The 18441-nt window shown below is 36.0% G+C and overlaps 1 protein-coding gene across 50 annotated transcripts in view; it reads left to right on the top strand.

Moving 5' to 3' along the window:
* The window catches only part of LOC106871531 (guanine nucleotide exchange factor DBS), a 179665-nt gene that overhangs the window by 75769 nt on the left and 85455 nt on the right, over window positions 1–18441 (top strand). For all 50 annotated transcript variants that reach the window (XR_016244922.1, XR_016244920.1, XR_016244918.1 and 47 more), the window contains 2 exons: window positions 5231–5345; window positions 14981–15071. Coding sequence is in view for 31 of the 50 variants with exons in the window: in XM_089365633.1 (XP_089221759.1) it covers window positions 5231–5345; window positions 14981–15071 (206 nt within the window). In the remaining 19 variants the exon portion in view is untranslated. The remainder of the gene's footprint in view (window positions 1–5230; window positions 5346–14980; window positions 15072–18441) is intronic.

The following is an 18441-nucleotide window of genomic DNA, read 5'->3' as shown; positions in this document are numbered from 1 at the left end:
CCATGTAAAAAAAAGTACCCAGTACATTCTGTAAAGTGGTCGGCATTAGGAAGGGCATCAGGCAATAGAATCCTTGCCAAAAACATTGGAGCATAGTGCAGTTCCTGTCAAACCATTCATCCCATTCCAACATGGAAGATGGATGCAAAATGACGGTGATGATAGTCGAGTCCATTATGTGATGCTCATGTCCACTACGATATGATGGTCAAATCCATTACAATGGCTAAGTCCATTATAATGCAACAGCCATATCCATTATGATATGAGGCCAAACCTGTGATCACATGACATCCAAATTATCCTAAGTCCACACCCCCATTATCACATGATGGTCAAGTTCATCATTACACGATGGTCAATCAAGTCCATTGTTATTGTACAGCGGTCAAGGCTGTCGTCATCGACACACTTCAGCAGCTGCACAAAGGAAGAGATATAAAGCTGTGATAATGTATGATACATAATTAAAATGTTTGATTCGTTAAGCTGTAATACAGAGAAGCCATGCTCTAATAATCATGGATCAGTGCCAAATGGAACAAGATTCCCGTAAAGTGTCCATCCAGACACACAGACAGTCTCTGCTATTGGAATTTTTGCAGAAACATGTTTGCTCCTTGTTATCTTTTCTCTTTTATGTGTTTGAGTCATTAGACTGTGGCCATGCTGGGGCACCATCTTCAAACAAATCAAACCTCAGCACTTTTGTTTAAAGTCTGGTACTTATTCTGTTGGTCTCATTTGCTGAACCGTTAGGTTATGGGGATGTAAATAAACCAGTACTAGTTGCCAAGGGAAAGCGCACACACACACACACACACATGTGTGTATATATATATATATATATATTATATTATATGTGTGTGTGAAGACATATGGCTCGGTGTGTGCCTTTGTCTTGACATTGTGATGGTTGTCAATGAGGTTAAAATAGAAATTACCTTTGAATGCCCTAGCAGCCTATCCAGGAGAGAGGTTCACCTCTCGTTCATTTAGTTCTCGACCATTTTTTTACCTCTGGACCCCTTTGTTTCAATCCCTATTATATTTTATGATTAAATATTATTAGGAATTGTATAAAAAAATTGTTAAAATATTTTGTGTATTTGTAGGAATATTAGCAATTTATTGCACATAAGCTTTAACAAAATTTCATATGAACCCCAAAAGGTCATACAGACCCCGAAGGATCTATGGACCGTGGTTTTGAACCACTGATTTAAATAATCCAGCAACTAGATTAAATCATTAACTCTATAAACATCTGAAATTTATGAAAGGATTAACCTTTTTATTTTAATTAATTTAATCTCTCATTACATCGTGTTTGTGTATGTAATTATTGTTTTAATATGTATGGTCTGAAAACAAAACGAAGCTAATAATCATAGTTAATTGATTTGTCATCAAGGACAGAGTTTTACAGTAAAATTACTTTATAGATCTACTAATCGTTAATACTAATATCAATAATCATTAATCTTTAACGAAAACAACAATTAAGTTTTTTTGTTTTTTTTAAATATAAAACATAAGGGAAAGGAAAGAAAAATTAAACAAAATTTTTTTTTTTTTTTCAATTGAAGAAATTAGAAAACTAGTTTTGATAGTTGTCACCATCATCATCATCATCATCATCGTCCTCGTTGCCTTCCTCCTCCTCATCACATTGGTGGTCATTACACTCATCCTCCTCATCATTGTTATTTGTGTCATCATCACCTACACCATCATCACCACCACCAGCACCACCACCACCACCACCAGTAACAACTGTGTTTTGAAAGCTTATCCTTGCTGGCTGAGAGATACTTAGACAGGTTTGTTGTCTGGCTGGCTGGCTGGCTGGCTAGTTGGTTTGTTGGCCAGCTGTCTGCCTGCCTGAGTGTCTGTCTGTCTGGCTGACCAGCTGACCTCTCTGTTTGGGCTCTGCTCCAAATTGGCACAATACCAGTCTAAAGGTACCTAGGTCAGTTTTGATTGCATAACAGGTGTGTGGAGTGGTATTAGGGGGTGGAGGTGGTGGTGGCAAGTGGGGGAGGAAGTTAGCTGTAGTGGAGGTGGTGGTGTTGGGTGTGGTGGTAGTGGTTGTCATAGGTTGGTGCTGTTTAGCCCCCAGGTTAGTCCTAATTGCATAACAGGTATGCTAGGGTGTAATCTATGTCATTGTTGTTTAGGCTGAGGTGATCCCTCATTGGACAGGCCCACAACCCTTAAACATTCCTGCCATGACCATCCTGTATTTTATCAAGACACGGTCCATCAAGGGCTACATCGTCTGATGTGTCCTTCATTCTTTATTTCGTAGCTTTGAGATTTTGATGATGTAATTGTTTGTTTTTAGAATGACATTGTAGGGCATGTGTGAGAGGCCAAATCTGGCCAGTTTGATAATAAAACACGCAGAATATTTGGGTCAGATATGGCCTGTTTAGAGGAAGCTGTTATTTCTAGCACTTTAATTAACCACATATAAGTTTCCCTCATTGTGATGTGTTGTTGGGAAGTCCATCCTGTCTTGGAGTTTCTCTAATTAGAGTAACGAAGAGGGTGGGGGGTAACAACAGCTTTTGTGGTCATCACCTGCTGGTGGTGGTGTTTTATTTTTCTTTTGTGACCATTGACTATTTTTTGAAAGCAAACAAAAGAAAAAATATTTAATTATTTAAAGTCCATTTTAATATTAATTTTTTTGTTTTTTTTTTGTTTTTTGATTAATCCTAGTAATTGTTGCTGATGTGAGGGGGGTTGGGGGGGTTATTGTCCATTGGATCAAATAGCTTCCCCTTACATACACCCCCCACACCCTCATCATTGCTAGTGTTCATCATCAAGTATACATGCTCTCTCTCTCTCTCTCTCTCTCTCCCTTTCTCTCTCTCTCCCACTTTCTCCCTCTCTCTTTCTATCTCTCTCCCTTTCTTTCTCTCTCCCTTTCTTTCTCTCTCCCTGTCTCTCTCTCTCCCCCTTCTCTCTCTCTTTCTCTCTTTCCCTTTCGCTCTCTCCCCCTTTCACTCTCTTTCTCTCTTTCCCTTTCTTTCTCTCTCCCTTTCTTTCTCTCTCCCTTTCTTTTTCTCTTCCTTTCTCTCTCTCCCCCTTTCACTCTCTTTCTCTCTCTCCTCCTTTCCCTCTCTCTCTCTCTCTCTGCTCATGTTGAAATCTCAACTAAGGAGACTGGACAAATATGAAATTATGTCCCTCACTCAAAGACATAATGTGCCACTGTATCTTGGAATTGAACCCATGACTCTACAGTTGTGAGCTCAACACCTTAACTACGAAGTCGTATGATGGAACGGGATGAATGGTTTGACAGGATCTGATGAGTCCATGAACTGCACTATGCTCCAATGTTTTTGGCAAGGATTCTATTGCCTGATGCCCTTCTTAATGCCGACCACTCATGACCTTAAGATTATGAGCCCAGTACCCTAACCACTGAACCACTTGCCTTCACCAATGATGATGAGAATGGCGACAAGGTCTGAATCACCGACAACAATCGTAACAACAACTGCAGCAGCTCAGTCTATAATTTTAACAAATTGTTGTGCATCAGTCGACCAAAACAAACAAGATTTTACAAACATAAAATCCTGGCCACATCATTGCTTTTACGTTTTTTGTTTCTTATTTTCCAAAACAGAAATTTTAAAAAAACAGTTTTAATAAAACATTTTAAAACTATTACAATGATGAAACAACATGTAGAATGGGTATTTATTGAAAATATATTTGAAAACATTTTTTTTGTTTTGATTCCAGTGAAATTGTAATTGTGAAGAAATTGGTAGGTAAGATACAAACGAGATGGACAGAAATTCTGTAGAATATCGTTGTTTGTTATTTAGAAGTGAAAAAGAAAAAACAAATTAACAATTATGGGAAAGTTGAGTTTAAGATGAAAGATTTCAGATTTATCTATATATATCTATCAACCTAATGATGTGTATGAGTGTGTATATATACATGTATATATGTATATATATATATATATATATATATATATATATACACACACAAAAGATGGAATGAACAGGCTTTAATCACTACACACAAACACATACACACATGCATATATGATAGCTTAAATATGCACATGTATTTGTAGGTGTTAGCAGATCTAGCTATTTGTCGCTCTATCTGTAGTTATATAGGTCCCCACAAATATATACACACATGAATTTATACACATTTAGTTATGAACATATTCAAGCACATTTAGAAATACAGACATGCATATACATGTATACAAGCACACACACACATATGCGTAGATACACATACACCCAAGTGTATACTTATATATATACACATGAAACAGCACATGTTTATATGTGGCTGTTTTGATGTAGGTTGTGAAACTTATAATTTAGCAACAATTTATGAAAAAGTTTCAAAAAAAGACAAACAAAACAACTAAGTTTTCTTTTAGACAGGAATGTAACCAATGTTAATTAACGATGAAGCAAAGAATTATGGCAGGGTTTATGTCTATGAACCGATTATAGTCAGGATGGTAGGTGAGGGGGTGACTCAGCAGAATCATGAATAATAATAATAATCTTTTCTACTAAAGGCACAAGGCCTAAAATTTGAGGGAGGGGACCAGTTGAGTACATTGACCCAGTACGCGACTGGTACTTATTTAATCAATCCCAGAATTTGAACTCGCAACGTAGCGACAGATAAAATACCATTAAACAACTTGCTTGATGTGCTAACAATTTCTGCCTGCTCCTTAATAAAAATAATAATAATAAAAATAATAATAATAATAATAATAAAAATAATAATAATAATAATAATAATAGTCCTTGAAATCATTGGAGTGGGTGGAGATAGTTGGTTATATCAACCCCAGTGTTTAACTGGTACATATTTTGTCGACCCCAAAATCCTTTCTACTGTAGTCACAAGGCCTGAAGTTTCAGAGGAAGTTGACCAGTTAATTACATTGACCCCTGGGTTCCACTGGTACTCAAAACGATGAAAGGCAAAGTCAACCTCAGTGGAATTTGGAATCGGAACATAAAGAGGAACGAAATGCCACTAACCGTTTTGTCTGGCTTGTGCTAACAATTCTACCAGTTTAACGCCTTAACTATTCCTCAATTATTAAACGTTTTGTTACACTAAATTTGTTTTTCCTTTATTTTTTTATCTACCTTGAGTTGTATCATTTATCTCCCCTTTCTTTGTCTCTTTCACCCTTTTTCCCCACCAGGTGGCAAGGCTCGCAACGGAGCACCGATTCTCACATTTCCCGATGTCCCTGGGATACCAGAAATCACAGATGAACAATATAAGAAGGTGATGATTTACCTCTGTACCATTCCGGCGTAAGTAATATTTCTTCTGCTCACCAATTTCTCATAAATATTTACCTTTTTTTTTTTTTTTGTCAAAAATGCAAAAATAGTTTTAACGGATTACCAGTCCTTAAGCATTCAGATTACTCTGTCAAATCTAATCCTTATTTAATCACATAGTTTTGAATTAATCATGCATTATCTCGTAACTTTCAGATTTCAATGATGTGATTGTTTATTTTTTATAATGACACTGTTGGGTAGGTGTGAGAGGTCAGATCTGGCTGGTTTGAGCATAAAACAAGTATTTTGAGCTGGATTTGGCCAGATTGAATACTAAAAGGTTAAATCTTTATATCAGGTGAGATTTGTGTGTGTGTGTGTGTGTGTAAAATAAAAATTTAGTTTCCATTTAAGTAGTATTATTTCTTAAAACCCTTAATATAGAAAAATGCTGTTTTAATTGTATAAAGAGTTAATTTAAAATCTACATTTGAATATCACATTAAATTACTAAATATATACACTGTTAGAAGGCATGCTGCAATAGAATTGTCTGAGATAAGCATACTAAGTGTATGCACATCATTTATCTCAGACAGTTGTACAGCATCATGCCTTTTAATGGTGTATATAATTTTAGTATGAAACACAGACGGCAATCTTAATATAGAATGGTCCTTCATCTGAGATGAAAATATAGTTTTAACAGACCTTTTCTTTGTAAAGTGAATCTTTGTCATTCAATGGTGAGGTTTTAGGTATTTAATCAACTTAGTTATGTACTTCTGAATTAATGTCCAAGTGGTCGAGTATCCCACAGACCTGTGTACCATATTCTTGCTGGTTACCTGACGTCATAGATTCTTCCTCAGTTCTGCTGCTACTGCTGCTGCCACTGCTACTACTGCTGTTGGCCAGCATTCTGGACGTTGATGTTTTATTATTCATTCAATCATAGTTTTATTGAAGCAATTTTTACAGTGAGGATTTAGATGGATCAAGGAGTTAGAATTCCACAACATATTTCTATGGCAACATCTTTGCAAATGATTCTTCAATCATTTTGGCCATAATTTTAAAATTCCATCTTATCTGATTTCCAGAACAATCTGTTAGCAGACAAATGTTATTGTTTTATATTATTTTATCTCAGATTTTGTTTATTTCTTTAAGCAGTTTTACTCATGAAGTTTTACATTATTTCGTGACTCATTAGTTGGAGAATTCGCTTTGTTGTTGCTGCTGCTGCTGCTGTTGTTGTTTAGACTCAGGCTCAGGTCAGTCTTTGATGGACCAATTCTTTGAACGAAGGCAATCAAAGTTAGCTCTTTGTGACTTTGGTCCACGACCCAGTTTCAATTCCTGGTTGTCACCCTACCACCCACCTCATTTATATTACTGCTGTCTTTGAACAAGGTATGAGTGTCACACATTGTTGTTCCCCCTTTTTGTAATCGAAAACCTTGGACCCTTAACAAATCATATTTTACAAATAGCTAAACCCCACAGGACCATCAAGCTAATGAGTAAACCTCTACATGGTAATGATTGCCTCATTTCATTACTTTTTTTTCAGACAATGTATGTAGGATTATATTATCCAATGTGTCCTTCCCTCCTGTGGGTGATTAAAGATATTTGGCTGCTATTTCTAATAGTCCAAGTGACAACATAGAGGACCTGACCCCTCACTGCTGGAATTTTGAATTTAAAAACTAATGTTGTTGTTATTAACATTGGACCCTTTCTCAGGGTCCCTAAACCCTAGTTTATATCCTCAAACTAGGGTACAATGGAGCCGCTTTAATGGAGCTGGATCAGATTTTGTCTTCTTGCTGGAATGTTGCAGGAAAGAACTCCAAAGTGATTCTTAACTGAGACAACTGGTAGAACACCTAAGGGTGGACCAAGAGTGAGATGCTGAGATAACATCCCTCGTCCCATTTGCTCATGCTTAGGAATCCAGCCAGAAAGGGCAAAGATGGTTGCTTCTGATAGGGGCCTGAGAATTCTACCCCCACGAACTTCCCAGGAATAGTGGGCAAAGGAAATGGGTGGACGGATGGCTAGTTACTGCTGTTATATTGTGTTTCAGTCTCTGGCTCTTAAAAAAACAACGCACAAACACTTTGAAAAAACAAAGCAAAACCAGATGTCTATTAAGAAAAACACAATCAAAATGAAATTGTGTGTCTTGTGTTTTGTTTTGTTTTGTTTTTTTCCTACTGTTGACTCAGCAAAACGATGATGATCGATGTCGTATTCGGTGGAGAGATGTGTTTATCATTTGATGGCTTTTTTTTCCAAACAGAATCACCAGCCAGAAACAGAAAGCAAATATAATGGAAAATAAAATAATATAAAACAGCAAAAAGAAAAATGGCTGATTGTATAGTTTTTTTTTCTTTTAACTTGGCCTTGTTTTATTTACATATTTGTAAATATTCTTTGATTGGAGATGAAATAATTGGTCATTCTGGATAGATATAAGAAGGAATAAAGGGTGAACAGGAGCAAAAAGGAAAAAAGACCACATTGTGCTTATATGTAGAATATGAGGAATAAATATCCATTCTGTTGATGATTGTAATAATAATAATAATAATAATAATAATAATAACAAGAATGGTGGTGGTGGTAGTGAGGAGGTAGAGGTGGATGATAATAATGGCAGTAAAGGTTCATGGTTCAGCTGGCAGTTCAGCCATGACCATCCCATCTTGTTTTCTGGCATAATGTATTGAGGACTGAATTATGTACATTGACTCATTTGTAAGAAGGTAGGATGAAATTTGAAGGAAACCAGATGGAAGGACATTTAGTTGATGTCATCCTAGATACAGGGGCTGGACAAAATATTAGAAACACCTTAAAATTTCAAACATGTGTGTGTACATACATATATACATACATGGTATTCAAAGATTATGCAAATAGATCAAACATATTTACAGGCTAGTGTGTAGAGTTTGGTATTTGGGTATCTATGTTGTAATTATAACATTGATCTCATGCCGTCATTTCGAGATGACATCTGGCTTAATGTTATTCCAAATAGATTTGGTGATAGTGTATGAAGATTCTTTGTCTTGTCATGGATGATGGCCAAATTAGTTTGGATCAGCATCCACCAGCATCCACCCACTTATCTATACGAAATGATAGTATCAGCTTTAATAGTAAAGTTAAATGACAATATAAACACAGGCAATTAAGATATATAAATAAATGTGTGTGTGTGCACAACACGTATATACACGTATGTGTGTAAATATATGTGTATGCATATATATATATATATCCTAATATAATAATAAGCATCGTGTTTTTATATATTTGTATATATATATATTTGTCCAGAATCACGCCTGATGCGAAGGAGGAGAGAAAGTAGTAATTCAGTGAAGGAGAAGTAGTGAGAGTAATAGCCCTGACTGAAAGGGAGTGAGAGAAAGTAATAGCAATGAGAGAAAGGAAGGGATATTAGATGAATAAGGAAGGAAGGGGTGAAAAAAAAATCAGTGTTTCAACCCTGTGTGAGTATATATGTGTATGTGTGTGTGTGTGTACAAGGGAAGTGTGTGAATGTTTGTATGTGTGATTATTATGGACCTTATTTTGTACCTTATTTATATATAAAATACTACAGTTAGCTGTCATTATTGACAGGACGGGGTCAGCTAGTGTGTGTGTGTATATATATATATATATATATATATATATACGTACACACACAAATATTAACATGTATATATATGTGTGTGTGTGTATATATATAAGTATGCATGAATGTGTGTATACATTCAGACACCCTCTCCTTTATCTTTGTGTTTGTATATACATATATCTGTTTGTCTATCTATATACACCAATTTCTTTTGGCAAACATTTTCAAATTCTTCCTTTGTTTTTTTTTTTTTCTTTTTGTTTTCTTCGTTGGGGTTTTTCTCTGACTTCTGCAGGAAATTGAGGTAAGTCGAAGTCCCTGTGGATTCATTTAGAATGTTCTGGCAAAGCTGAGCAATTTCTCTTGTGTTCTTCAAACTAATTTAACATTTGTTTTAGTTTCTGTTTTAATAACAGCAAAATTTTAATTTTTCCTCTATATTATTAGAAAATATTTGAATTTATCAAATAATATTATTAGATAAACTAGAATAGTATTTGTTTAAAAACAATTTTTTTAATGGCTGAAATCTCTTGATTTATTAAATTGCTGTTGTTGTTGTTGTTGTTAGGATTCAGTTTCTTTTTAAATTCAGATGAAAATATCATAAATTTTTTTTTATCTAGTTGGTATATGCATCTGAGGCAGTATTAAATTAAAACAGCCATCTATGTAACATACTAAATGTATATACACCACTGATAGGCCATTTACTATGGCTTTTGTCCTGAGATAACATCTGTTATGGAGTGTTAGAAACACCATCAATATCATCTTGCACCAGTTTACAATGAGTGTTCCAGTTGATCTGCTCAACAGAATAGCCAGTTTGTGAAATTGATGTGCAAGTGGCTGAGTATTCCACAGACACACATACCCTTAACATAGTTCTCAGAAATTCTGCATGACACAGAATGTAACAAGGCTGATCCTTTGATTTACATGTACAACTCATTTTAGCCAGCTGAGTGAACTGGAGGAACATGAAATAAAGTGTCTTACTGAAGGACACAATGCTCCACCCGGAATTGAAATCATGACCTTACGATTATGAGCTGAATCCCCTAACCACTGAGCCATGTACCTTCACACTAATATTTATTGTGTTTTAAACACAGCACATCCATAACAGATGTTACCTCAGGACAAACACTGCAGCAAATGCCCCATCAACAGTGTATATACATTATGATAGCTGGATGGCTATTTTATTTATTCAATTATTTATTATAAAATGCTTTTTTTAAAAAAATAATTAAACTTATTATTCCCTTAGAATTAAATATGAATTTTTTGGTTTCTGAAAAATGTCATTGCTTTAGTTTGGAATTGTTCCTCTTAAGTTTGCAAATTTTTGCATTTTTTGGTAAAGCTTCTTAATGAATGAAAATAGTTAGTGCCAGGAAATGCATGTGAATGTTGAAACCTTGCTTGAACTGCTTTTAAGCTGAAATGTATGTATAAATACAAACCCCTTTAAAAAAAAAACCTCCTAAAAGGGATTTTAAGGGGCCACTGCTTAGCTCCAGCTTTTTGGTATAAGGTGCATGTGAGATAAATTTTGTCTTGATTGAATGCCTGTCTGTTACACAGCAAACAAAGATTTCTACAAGATTTGGTATTTATTCCTGACAGAAGAATTGAGGTAATGGAGAATTCAATGTTTTGTCCTAAAACACAGTGAAATACCCAAGGTGAATTCAAACTCTTGACCGATGAACATCTAATTCAATACTCTGAAACATCCACTGGACTATCTTTCTTGCACAGCCATTAAGCCAAATTAATTTCCTTGTTGTTTTCTCTTAGGTTTGAACTCAGCACTTCAGGATTATAAAAGTCTTCTGTACACAATGTTCCTGATTCAATTGTCCTAAACAAAATGGCATTAGTTTCTGACTCACCCTCGTATAGAGAAGAAACCCGAGGAAAAGGAACGCATGGGAAGAAGTTGTGAGAGTTGATCTCATGAGATGACAGAGGACTGCAGCGAGTGGAAAGGTGCTGTGTTCAATCCAGGGCTGCAAAATAAAACAAAAACTAACATGGTGACAATATATGCCAGCAGTGACAATATATGTAACAGTAGAAACAAGTTGTAAAGCTCAAAAAAATAAATAATAATGAATAAAGGAACCTACATATGTGTTTCAGTCCTGTCACCTAGTTGATTAGAATTTCCAAGCATTTGGAATATCTTGGGTTATTTAATCCCTAATGAGGATATAACCTCCTCGAATCAACTATACACACACACACACACACACACACACACTCACTCACTCACTATGTTACAATATATGTATATAATTGTGTGATCATGTGATTGACCAGACTATTAGATGTTGTTATAGCTTTTGAATGATGCCACGCCACTGGATAGGCGAGCACACCAGCATGTTCACATGTTCACCCTGACTGGAAGGCCTGTCCGTCACAGGGTGGTCACCCTTTTACAGCTGACTGGACTGGATCAATGTGAAATGAAGTGTTTTGCTCAAGAACACAACACACTGCTCAGTCTGCAAATTGAACCCTTGGTCTAGTGATCATGAATACAATACCCCAACCACTAGGTCATGTGCTTTTATATCTGTGTGTGTGTGTGTATATATATATATATATATATATATATATGTTTTACGTACTATATGTATGTGTAATGTACTATAATAGATGTGATGTTGAATGAAGAATTTTCTTTGTTATAAAATATCTCTTGTAGAGTTTATTTAACCTTTCAGATGTTGATGGTATTTTTTTTTTCCCAATACCATTCCATTCCTCAGACATTTTGAATTTTCTAGCTTCAAAGTTAAAAAATATATTAAAACAAAAAAAAAGGCAGTATTTGATGTGTTTTTTTCTTCTCTTTCTTCCTTTTTTTGTTTTTGTTGTTATATATTTAGCCCAAGAACATTTTAGACTTCAATTTTAATACGAAATTATATTCTAATCATATCTGCCGCCGCTTTATAATTTACCAAATTCCGACATTCTCTGTTGTCTCTGTAACAGAGGATATGTTTCTGCTTAATGTTTTTTTGTTTAGTATTTTTAGTATTGTTTTTGAGGGGTTTCTTTTTTTTTTTTAGTTTTTGTAAAATATTCTTATCTTTTTCCACTTTCTTCTGTCAGTAAGAAGCTGTGAAACTATTCCACATCATCTCTTTATCTGAGATGAAAATTGGTACGAGTTGACGGATTCTATTAATATTTCGTCAAGTCTTTCAATAACCAGCAACAAACTGCTTTCTTCTTCTTCTTCTTCTTCTTCTTCTTCTTCTTCTTCTTCTTCTTCTTCTTCTTCTTCTTCTTCTTCTCCTCCTCCTCCTCCTCCTCCTCCTCCTCCTCCTCCTCCTCCTTATTTGGTGTCATTTTCATCTTCATCTCCATCTTTCTCGTCATTGTTGTCTTCATTATTCTCTTCCTCTTCTTCTTTCTTCTTTTTTCCTCCTCCTCCTCTTCCTCCTCCCATTTATTAGACATCTGAAAGGCTTTTGTTTCTCTCAGTGTTTTTTACTTTATTTATTCTTTCTTTCTCTCTTTCTCTTCCCTTCTATAATTCTGTCAATCTAGTTTCTATCATCATCATCGTTTAATGATTTCCTTCCATGCTAGTATGGCTCTCTCCCCCTTTTCCCTCTCTTTCCTCCCCCTCTCTCTCATATCTCCCTCTGCCTTTTGTCTTTGATTCATTCACTCAATCACTCATTCTTTTCTACTTTTGTGTTTCTTTAATCATTCCTCTATTCTCCCATTCTGACCGTTACATTAAATCCACATTGGAACCCAGCTGAGTTAATTTGACGTCATTTATTAAAGATCAATAAACTAAATAAAAAAAAATAAACAAAACAAAAAAAATCATTTTTCTCCCCACACACCCACCCATTCCCTAAATATATTTTGTTGTTTTTTTTCCCTCTCCTCGTCCATACATAGCATGTGACAGTAGATATAAACGAGATTATTTTGAGGATTAATCTAGGCTGGAACCTGGAACGAATATTTTCCATGTATTTTGAAAGTATTTCATTTTTGATTCTCACTTTCCCATGTCATGCTTATAAAATCAAAAACAGGCCAGTGCCTATGATTTTCAGAAATATATCTTTAGTCGGCCCGAGGCAATAGTAGAAGACACTTGCCCAAGGTGCCACACAGGTAATAACTTGTTACTCAGGTACGTCAATGCTGTGGCTATGATTGGATCTCAGGTTGGCTGCTGACTGTCTCATCCAGCAGCAGTAGTTAATCCATGTTTGGGTTCAAAATACAGGTGGTGGGGAGAGGAGACGAACGCATGGAATATGGACATGAAAGATGGAGAAGAATCGACGAATGGAAGTTTATAAATATTAAGGCTAAATGTCACAAAGGTGACATGCATAGGTTTATTAAGGAGTGGGGGGTGAAGTCATATTTCAGTGTCGACTAAACTGATTAAGAGGAAGTGGTGAGTGGAGGTGAGAGGAGCGGTTGAAGACAGAACAGGAAGTGATGTCTGGATTCTGTGAAGGATGGCAACAATACAAGAGAAACTTGATGGCTTCACACTGCGTCAAATGTTTTCTTTGGCATTGCACGTTTCTCTGCTGTTTATCACAGACTTATTAATAGACCTGCCTATTTTCCAGAGGAAACTGTTCGAGTCGTGACGGAACACTCGACAAACTGGTGCCATTCATATTTATTCACTTGCCTAATTAATTCTTGGGAATTAATGGGATTTTTGCTCTCCGTCTTTTCTCAAAGCATCTCACACTGGCTTGTCAAGAGATTGCTCTGCTGAACATGTAATATCCCCTAATGTCTTCAAGCATTAGGGGACACACTTTCAGAGAGTATCAAGAAGTCAGCTCTAAGGAGTTCATTCCACTAAGAGCTAAGCCCCTAAAATAACTTAAAACTCCTGTCTTTTATCTTTTACTTATTTCAGTCATCAGACTACGGCCATGCTGGGGCAACAAAACAATAGCAGTACTTAATTTGCTTTTAAAGCCTGCTACTTATTCTATCAGTCTCTTTTGATAAACCACTAAGTTATGCTTGTCAGGTGGTGGGGGGGGGACGCAGACACAAAAGCACACACAAATAGAATATATATATATATATATATATATATATATATATAGGGAGAATTCACAAAAAAACGAAAGACGAAGACAGGTGGTGTAGAAAACAAATAGATGTATTAGTATAACGCTCGGGAAGTAAAAAAGTCTTTTGTGTTTTGAGCCTACGCTCTTCGACAGAAAGGAACACAGAAAGAAAGAAGGAGAGAAAATAAAGAATGTGTAGTGGCTAGCGATCTATCATGGCGAATGAAATATATATAAATCTAAAAATGTATGTATACACAGGGTGTTCAAAAAGTCTCTCCGCAGTAAGTATTTTATTGCAAAATATTTATAAGATGGCATAAAACTACAAAAGAATATATTAGAATTTACAAGACTTTAAAAAACTTTATAAGAGGTGTTGAAAATGTCGTCCTTCATTTTCAATACATAAGTTGACTCTTCTACACATGTTTTGAAATACATCTTGGAGAGTCTGATGCAGTATGGACCATGTGAAGGTTATGATTGTATCTTTTAGGTCATTAATGGTTTTTGGGTGATTCTTGTTCACTGATCCTTTACTTGCTCCCCAGAAAAAAAAATGTCTGGTGGTGTTAAATCAGGTGACCTTGGTGGCCAAAGTCCCTTCGAAATAATCCTTTCACCGATAAAAAAATTCACTGCGGAGAAACATTTTGAACACCCTTTGTGTTTGTGTGTATATATATATATATATATATATATATATATATATAGTCACATTTGTTTGTGTGTGTATTTGTGCATTAGTATATACACCCTCATGACTATGTAATAACAGCATGAAAGAAACAAAGAGCCCCTTTTTGTGACATGGGGGTCTGTCTCTATGTCTGTCTGTATGTCTACATGTTTCTATATCTCTATATGCCATTTGTTGTTTCTTTCAGGTTGTATGAAGTAGAAAAAGGGTTCGTAATCATTTTAGATAAACGCAATGATGGCTGGGGTACAGTGAAAAGTATATTATTAAAGCTGTCGGTAAGTGTTTCTCGCCAATATCACATTATCATTATTATTATTTATTATTTTTGTAATTTATTGACCCCAAAACAATGAAAGACGAAGTCGACCTCGGCAGAATTTGAACTTGTCACTACATTCTGAGTTCAAATTCTGCTGAGGTCGACTTTGCCCTTCATCTTTTCAGGGTTGATAAATTAAGTACCAGTAAAACACTGGGGTCAATGTAATCTACTAGTCTTCTCCCCTAAAATTTCAGACCTTGTACCTTTAGTAGAAAGAATTATTATTATTATTATTATTATTATTATTATTATTATTATTATCATTAATAATAATAATAATTAAGGTGCCAAGCTGGCAGAATCGTTAGCACACCAGGCAAAATGCTTAACAGTATATCATTCATCTTTACATTTTGAGTTCAAATTCCACCGAGGTCGACTTTACCTTTCATCCTTTCGGGGTTGATGGAATAAGTATCAGTTACACACTGGGGTTGATGTAATCGCCTTATCCCCTCCCCCAAAATTTCAGATCTTGTGCTTGTAATAGAAATTATTATTATTATTATTGTTGTTGTTGTTGCTGTTGTTGATATTGTTTTGTGTTACATTAAAATTTTTAATCTATTACTATGTGGTGCACATCTGCTCCTCATCTCATTAAAATCTTGTGTGTGTGTGTGTACACACATAAACACACACATTACATTCATACACATATACATGTTTGTCACAGCATACACAAATATACTCTTACATATATACGCATATGCACTAAAGTCCCCTTCTTGTATTGTTGCATATTCTTGTTATTTCTAGCAAGTCTTCTGACCACTTAGTGGCTCCTCATTGACTTGCCTTTCTATAGAAATGTCTGTAAGTGTAAATTAAATGTGTTTTCACCAAAACTGATTATCTCATGGGATTTCTTCCTGTGTCACACCTCTTCCAGAAGGTGTCAGGACAGTGTGGGGTGTGGGAGGGGGGCTATTAGGGAGCCTGCTATATATTTCCCTATTAATTATTGTCTAAATGTGTGTGTGTGTGAGTGTATGTTGCGTTAAATAAAATATCTGAATCATGTTTTGTCAACATTAATTTTTAAAGTAATGTTCGCCAGAACTGTCAAACGCACACGTGCACTCACTCAACGCCCCCCCCCCCCTCCCACATACACACACACACTCATACCCATGCACTCATACACACACTCTCACGTGTGCACACACACATGCACCCTTCCTATTTTGCTCTCTTCTCTGAGGATCCAGCTGGGGCAACGGCTCATGTTGGGTGACCACTTACATCACGACCACTGCAGATAAGGAAGTGTCTTGCAGAGATGGAAACTGACTGGGACACTGCTTTAGGGGTTGCTCAGGGTGAACCAAGGAAATACTGACAAATGGTGGATGCAACAGTGCATGTCCCCACCTACAAGGCCTGACCTGCGATAGGTTTGTGTCTTATCCAAGAGGAACCGTGCCTACCATCCATTAAATGCTATGGAAGTAGAGGTCTTCGGAGAGGAGAGCTGGGTTTTGTTATTTGTAACATGAAGGATTTTGTCCTCTTCCAGAAGATCTCTCTGATGTGTGTGTGTGTGTGCATTACCAATAGAGACATTACCCCAACACCACCTCCACAACTTCATCGCATCTGCCACCGTCACCATCAGTAATGTTCAGTCAAGTGGGGAGCCTCTTTCTGGTCTAGACATGCTAGATGGCAGCCACCTCTCCTTCAAAACATAGTCTACGGCCTTGGTGGGTAGGTGCACGTATAAGGAGAGGTAAGATTTCGAATGGTATGGTGGATGGTTGGGTAACAGGGTAGTTGGCTAACCATGTGGACAGGCAGACTGTCAATCAATCAATTGGTCAATCAGTTCAGTTAGTTATGTACATTGATAGATTCATAGTTATATATAATGATACACAAATCAATATGTTTGTGTGTGTGTGTGTGTGTATGATATATATGTGCATGCACACACACACACACACATATACATGCATGCAAGGTCTGATCTATTTAGATAGGTGAGGAAATACATTGACAGTTAGACAGGCAAATTATAGTGTGTGTATGTATGTATATATATATATATACACACACACACACTATGGTTTGCCTGTCTAATAAGTATATATATATATATAACTTAAAATTACAAGGAGGTTCTGTTTCCAAGATGTTACAATCAAATAGTGTATGTGTGTGTGTGTGTGTGTGTGTGTGTGTGTGTGTGTGTGTGTGTGTGTGTGATGTCTGGAAGGTGATTGATCAATTTCAAACTAAATTGATTGGTCAAAATTCAATCGATTCACACAACTGGTTATGGTGTCCCATGGAATTTAGAAACACAGCCATTACATCATTTTCATTGATTTTTTTTGTTTTCTTTTGGCTGTTTTTGTTTTTACTCAGACCTTTTCTCTTCCCAACTTACAAAATTGTTTGGGATTTTTGCTTTGTTTTTTCTCTCTTTCTTCCTTTCTTAACCTATTCTCCCCCCCTCTCTCTCTCTCTCTCTCTCTCTCTCTCTCTCTCTCTCTCTCTCTTTCTCTCTCTCTCTTGTCACTAATAATAATAATAATGTCTTAATTGATTTATCCTGACATGTCTAGTAATATGTCTACTGTTGTCATTATTATTATCATTATTATTATCACCATCATCATCATTTATTATTATTATTATTATTATTATTATTATTATTATTATTATTATTATTAAGGGAGTGAACTGGCAGAATTGTTAGCCAGTCTGTCATCACGGTCCAAGTTCAAATGCTGCTGGGGTCGACTTTGCCTTTCATCCTTTTGAGGGTCAGTTAAATAAGTACAAGTTACGCACTGGGGTCGATGTAATCGACTTAACACCCCCACCCCCCAGCTGCCCTTGTGGCAAAAATTTGAAATTATTATTATTATTATTATTATTGGATGTGGTGAGTTGGCAGAATTGTTAGCACGCTGGGAGAAATGCTTAGTGGCATTTCATCTGTCGCTACGTTCTGAGTTCAAATTCAGCTGGGGTTGACTTTGCTTTTCATACCTTTGGGAGTCGATAAAAAAAGAACCAGTTGAACACTGGGGTCAATGTAATAGACTTACCCCTCTCCTGAAATTGCTGGCCTTGTGCCAGAATCTGAAACCATTATTGATATTGTTAATGTTAAGGCTGTGAGTTAATGATGAGCCAACCCCCACCAGAATCAAACCCACAAATCAATGCTTACTTGGCTCCTTGTACATCTGATTGGGCCAAATGCTCACCCATCAATTTCAGCCAAATTTTATGAATTGAAATATATATATGACTATTATGATATATTATCAAATAATTATTATTGTACTAATAGACTTCTGTAGTCACTC

This window comes from Octopus bimaculoides, chromosome 18, assembly GCF_046866305.1.
Source record: "Octopus bimaculoides isolate indiv1 chromosome 18, ASM4686630v1, whole genome shotgun sequence".
Taxonomy (NCBI): Eukaryota; Metazoa; Mollusca; class Cephalopoda; order Octopoda; family Octopodidae; genus Octopus; species Octopus bimaculoides.
The sequence above is the reverse complement of the archived record's forward strand: the minus strand, read 5'-3'. Positions and strand labels throughout refer to the sequence as shown.